The following is a 6,000-nucleotide window of genomic DNA, read 5'->3' as shown; positions in this document are numbered from 1 at the left end:
ATGCATAGTGACGCAGCGTATGATCAGTGCTTGGATCTTGTCGAGGCACTGTCCGAGCTCCATCTTGAAGTTTTGGAGGCTGATCAGACAGTGGAAACACCATTAGAAAAACGAATTAGCCAATTAAAAGATGTTGCATATAGTTTGTTGGATAGGTGTAGGGCTTTGCAACAGGCTAAGCCAGCTAACAACCTAAAAGCAATTCACTCAATGAGTTTACCAATGCCTCCTATGCACAAATCACCAAATTTAAATCAACCTGAAACTTCCCTTCTGATTGAGCCAAAGCCTACCACTAGTCAGGTGAAGACAGAATTGCAGCAGCATGAGTTGCAGGTGCCTAAGAAGGAAGTGTTATTGCATCAGTCTGGTAGTAATAGTGGAGGAAATGATAGTCACGTGGAAGTTTCATCGGAACGTGCTAAGATACATCAAGGAAACTTACCAGGCTGGTCAGGATTAGATCCAAATGCACAACAATTCAATTGTGCGCCACCTGCTATGTACCCACATGTAGGAAATCCTCACGGGTTCTCTCCCTTTCTCCAAGGCACGAGTGCTCCTCCCGGTTTTCCTTCTGGTCCTCGTTTAAGTTTAACCCCTTTCACCGGCGACATCTTAGAGTTTGGGAACTTTAAAAGGCGTTTCTCAGAGTATGTAGAGAGTGTATACTATGACAGTCATGTGCGAATGGCTTTCCTGGAAGAGTACTGTCGTGGAAAAGCCAAAGATGTCATTGTTGGTCTGAGCTGTTTGAGTGATCGAGAGCAGGCATACAGGATGGCATGGGAAAGATTAGAAAAAAGATTTGGCAACCCTGGTAAGCTAATGGCCAAGGTAAAGCAAGACCTAGTAGATGGACCAATTCTCAAGGATTGGGATTCAGAGGCCTTGCTAGAGTTGTGCGATAAAATGTATCGCTGTGAAACAAGTTTTGCTAGTTGGGACAAGGCTGGGTTACTCAACAGCGATGACCTTCTACAGAAGCTCTTTCATCGTCTTCCATACAAGGTACGGTCCCAATTTGTCACCATCAGCAACCGTAAAGGGTATGGTTCATTTACAGACCTGCGTGAGCTGGTAGAGAATGCAGCATCAGAGGCAGACAGTGAGTTTGGCCAACTTCTGTCTCAAAATATAAGTGAAAGAAAGCCTAAGGGTCAACCTAGTGGTAGAAGTATGCAGACACATGGTAAAGCAAGTGTGTTTGCTACTCAGCAGACCATGTTGCCCAAGGGGTCAGAATCCACACAAAGGGTATGTTGTGTGTGCCAGGAGTCGCATGACATCTGGAAGTGTGGTACATTTCAGGGGCATAGTGTGGAGGTAAAAAGAAAGCTGGCCAGAGAACATCGGTTGTGTTTCAAATGCCTTCGACCAGGCCACCGAGCTGCACTGTGCCGGAGCAAGTTTCATTGCCAAAGGTGCAAAGGAGATCATAACACTCTTCTTCATGCGACAGATAGTACCAGAAATGCAGAACAGAAAGGACATGCAGAAAGGCATAGTGTGGCAGGGAACGCAGACTCTGTTGTGGGAACATCATGTTCTACTGTGATCCCACACATAAATGACAATTCGCCAACTATCTTCAAGGTCGTGCCAGTCAAAGTATGGTCTGGTGACCCGGGCAACTGTGTTTTTACCTATGCCTTCATCGATGAGGGGTCCAGTGTGAACATGTGTTCTGCTAGATTAGCAGAAAAGCTTGGTGTTCCAGTCGCGGAGACGAATGTTGAACTCGTCACGACTAATGCATCAACAGTTGTAAATAAAAAGGTAAAATGTATAGGTATACAAGGTTTTGCAGAGTCAGCGGCCTTTGTGGTACGTGATGCATTAGTCCTTGATGAGATCGTTGACGTCAGTGCAAGTATTCCCACGGAGGATCTTGTACGTCCTTATCCGCACTTAAAAGATTTAGATTTTCCCCACTTGCAGGATAGGAAAATTGACCTCTTGCTGGGAAGTGACCTTCACCAAGCATATTTGTTACAGGATATTAAAAAGGGTGCACCCGGTGAGCCATGTGGCTTGCACACTGCACTTGGATGGACCATCTACGGTAAGAATGTAAGTGATCAGGAAATGCAAGGTGGGTGCCGACGTGTGATGGTTAATTTTGTTCATCACAATGATGTCGAAGACAATTCTTGTAGAGATATTCTACAAATACTTGATCAAGAATTTAAGGATGTAGAGCTTCCTCAAGTAGAATGCCCATCTATCGAGGACAAACGTGCCTTGGGTATTCTTGAACAAACTATCAAAAGGGTTGATGGCCATTACTCGGTTGGGCTTTTGTGGAAAGAGGAAAATCCCTCTCTCCCTAATAATCGTTTTATGGCATTAAAGAGACTAAACAACCTGAAAAAGCGGTTTATTGCAGACCCAAGCTTGTTCGAAAAGTACTGCGCCAAAATGTCGGACTATATTGATTCAGGTTATGCCATTCGTGTTCCTGAAGATTCTCCTGGTCCTGAGGGAAGAGTTTGTTATGTGCCGCATCATTGCACGGCCATTCACACAAAGTTTAGGGTTGTGTTCGATTGTAGCGCAAAATGTAATGGTCAATCCCTGAATGACATGCTCTTACAGGGACCAGATTTAATGAATAATCTGGTCGGAGTGTTGCTGCGATTTAGACAGCATCCTATTGCAGTAATCGGTGACATAAAGGCAATGTTTTCACAGGTTCGGGTTGATGAGAAGGACCAAGATTCCTTTCGGTTCTTATGGTTCCCAAACAACGATGTCCATGCAGAGCCGGTTGATTATCGCATGCGTACACATGTATTCGGAGCAAAGTCATCTCCAACCTGTGCGGCATATGCTCTTCGGACAACAGCATCGGAGAATGCGACTGGAGCAGATGCTGAGACTCTCAACACGGTAATGCGTAATATCTATGTTGACGATTTGTGCAAATCATGTGTTTCCATTGAGGCAGCAATTAACCTAGTTGATCAACTACGTACTTTGTTAATGACTGGTGGTTTTTACTTAACAAAATTTTGCTCCAATGAGAAACAGGTACTCCGTTCATTGCCTGAGAAGGACCTTGCTTCAAATGTGGAGTTGGAGTGTCCACAGTTACCAGTGCAGAAGACCCTTGGGGTCTTCTGGGAACCTGAATCGGATGAAATGAGAGTACGTGTGAACGTCACCCAAAAATCGTGCTCTCGGAGAGGTTTGGCTTCCATGATAGGGCAAACTTATGACCCCCTTGGTCTGCTTCAACCATTTTTACTGCCAGCTAAGCAGCTGCTGCAGAAGGCCTGTTCTGCCGCTTTAGGCTGGGATGATGACATAACATCAATTCCTGGGGTTGGGGTAGAATGGGATAAGTGGGCCCAAGCTCTGCCACATTTAGAACATGTGAAGCTGCAGAGAAGTTTTACTAAATTGGGAAAGAAGGTGCTAAATTTCGAACTGCACACCTTCTCTGATGCGAGCACCAGTGGTTATGGAGCGTGTTCGTATTTACGTGTTTTGCATGCTGATTTCACTGTATCTTGTGCGTTTGTAATGGGGAAGGCTCATGTTGCCCCCATAAAGCCTGTAAGTGTGCCACGGCTTGAGCTTGTTGCTGCCGTTTTGGCGGCTAAACTAAGTAATTTCGTTGTTCGTGAAATCGAACTTAATTTATCAAAAATTGTTTTTTGGACTGATGCCACTGTGGTTCTGCGGTATTTGAACAATACGTCAACACGGTTCACCACGTTTGTTGCTAATCGTTTGGAGGTGCTGCACACGCTCTCCTCTGTCGAACAATGGCATCACGTGCCATCGGCCGAAAACCCTGCTGATCTTGCATCCAGGGGTGTGTGGCCGGATCAGGCCGCCTCAGCGAACTTGTGGTTTTGCGGCCCTGATTTTTTGCGAAAGAAGAAGGTCGAGTGGCCTAAGCAACCGGACTTCGTAGAAGAATTCGTTGAAGATCCAGAGATAAAGAAAATCAAGACATGTTCTGCCCAAATGCACCGGTCGGATGATGTGTTGTATCGGCTTTTCTCTCGGCATTCAGACTTCTACGCCCTGCAGCGGTCAGTAGCCTGGTTACTTCGCTATCTGCAGTTTCAAAATTGGAAATTTAGGGCAGTTTTTTCTGCTCCTCGCGTTGGTCCCCTTCTTGCAGAAGAATTGAAAGAAGCTCGACTCGCCATAGTGAAGGTTACCCAGCACCAGTCTTATCCTGCGGCATTCAGTTCGTTAGTGGATCACCTTGGTTTCGATGAGCCTGTGTCACTGCTAACGGAGCAGCAACTGCGCGTGACACCAGCTCTAAAGGAGCTACAAACATTGAACCCTTATCTTGTCAAAGGTGTGCTTAGAGTTGGGGGCCGGCTGGAAGCCTCGTCATTATCAGCTGAATGTAAGCACCCCATCGTACTTCCTCCACAGCATCCAGTAACAGATCTCCTAATCATGTCCTTTCACGAAAAAGAGGGACACATGGGCTGTTCACAAGTCCTAGCAGCAATGAACCACCAGTATTGGATCATCAAAGGAAGATCGGTTGTGAGAAGAGTTGTGCAATCATGTGTAAGTTGCCGCTATTGGAAAGCACCTGTCGGCAGACAACAGATGGGAAATCTGCCAGCGGAGCGTGTCAACAAGAAGCCTGCCTTTTCAGCTGTCGGTACCGATCTGATGGGACCTCTGTCTGTTAGAAGTGGACGCAATTCGTTGAAGCGATACGTGTGTATCTTCAGTTGCCTTTCGACTAGAGCCGTCCATTTTGAAGTTGTCCAGTCATTGGAAGCTTCCGCCTTTTTGCAAGCCTTTCGGAGGTTTTGTAACCGTAGGAATGTAAAACCTACTACCGTCTATAGTGATAACGGCGGCAACTTTGTCGCCGCGGATCGTGAACTCCGTGAAGGTATCCGAAATTTAAACAGCAAAACTGTCAGTGATGCCTTGATCAAGGACGAGATTACTTGGCGCTTCAATCCTCCGAGAGCATCTCACCAAGGAGGATTTTATGAACGTTTCTTTCGCATTGTACGCCAGTTGACAAGATCTCTAGTCGGCGATACTACGCTGGACGAGTACGACCTGCTGACCCTTGTAACAGAAATTGAACGAATTTTAAATGATCGACCAATAACAGACTTTCCTTCTTCGCCTGATGATTTGGCTGCACTAACACCGAGCATGATTCTCACAGGCTCCATAGCAGACGCTTGTGCGATTGATGAATTTGCTAAGGCCGACGGATATCGTAAATCTTGGAGAAAGACCCAGTTCTTGGCAGACATTTTCTGGGAACGCTGGTTGAAACAGTATCTCCCGCTGCTCCAACGACGTCAAAAATGGTTTGCCACGGCGCCCAATCTCAAGACTGGAGACTTGGTGCTTGTGGCAGATGAAGCAACAAAACGAGGACAATGGCCCAAAGCTATTGTTGTAGAGGCAATGCCTGACCGTAACGGGCTGGTGAGACGAGTGCGCTTGAGAACTGCCGATGCTACGACTTTGGTGCGAGATATTCGAAAGATTTGCCTGCTTGAGGGCAGTGTCGATGAACAAAAGGACTCTTGAAGGACTGTTTACAGACTGTTATTACTCCACGCGAACTTATTCAGGGATTCGCGCGCCCTCGATTTATTTAATTTTTATTTTAGTTTGTGATTTGTATCTTGATGCCATCATCGTGCTGTCGTAATCGCGGTAGTAACTCTAATAAATGCAGATGGCTTATGTCTAATAATGAAAATCTGTTTAGTGTTAGTTAATTAAATAAACCTTTGCTTGTTCACTCATAGTCGAAGCGGCCAGCCGCAGTAAGTGGTGATCGATTTGCATGCTCGGTTGCCTTGTGTTACATTTCTTTTAATATTTGCTTGAGTGAATTATATTGTGTGTTTGTATTATTTGCTCCACAAACCACTGGTCCCAATCTTTTTTTGCTTATTGTTTTGTGTACGTCAGTAGATATGGTTTCATGACAACAGATGTCGCTGCTGTAATGCGTTGTCCAATTTGTTGCCTTTGCGA

At 45.6% G+C, this 6,000-nt stretch overlaps 1 protein-coding gene across 1 annotated transcript; it reads left to right on the top strand.

The window, feature by feature from the left end:
* LOC145788539 (uncharacterized) lies at positions 1-5,544 on the top strand. The gene has a single exon (XM_082600300.1). The coding sequence runs from the start codon at positions 1-3 to the stop codon at positions 5,542-5,544; it is 5,544 nt and encodes a 1,847-aa protein (XP_082456426.1).
* The last annotated feature ends 456 nt before the right edge of the window (positions 5,545-6,000 follow it).

The sequence above is a fragment of the Aplidium turbinatum genome, chromosome 2 (genome assembly GCF_918807975.1).
Source record: "Aplidium turbinatum chromosome 2, kaAplTurb1.1, whole genome shotgun sequence".
NCBI lineage: Eukaryota > Metazoa > Chordata > Ascidiacea > Aplousobranchia > Polyclinidae > Aplidium > Aplidium turbinatum.
Note: the sequence above shows the minus strand (reverse complement) of the source record. Positions and strands in the feature narration are given on the sequence as shown.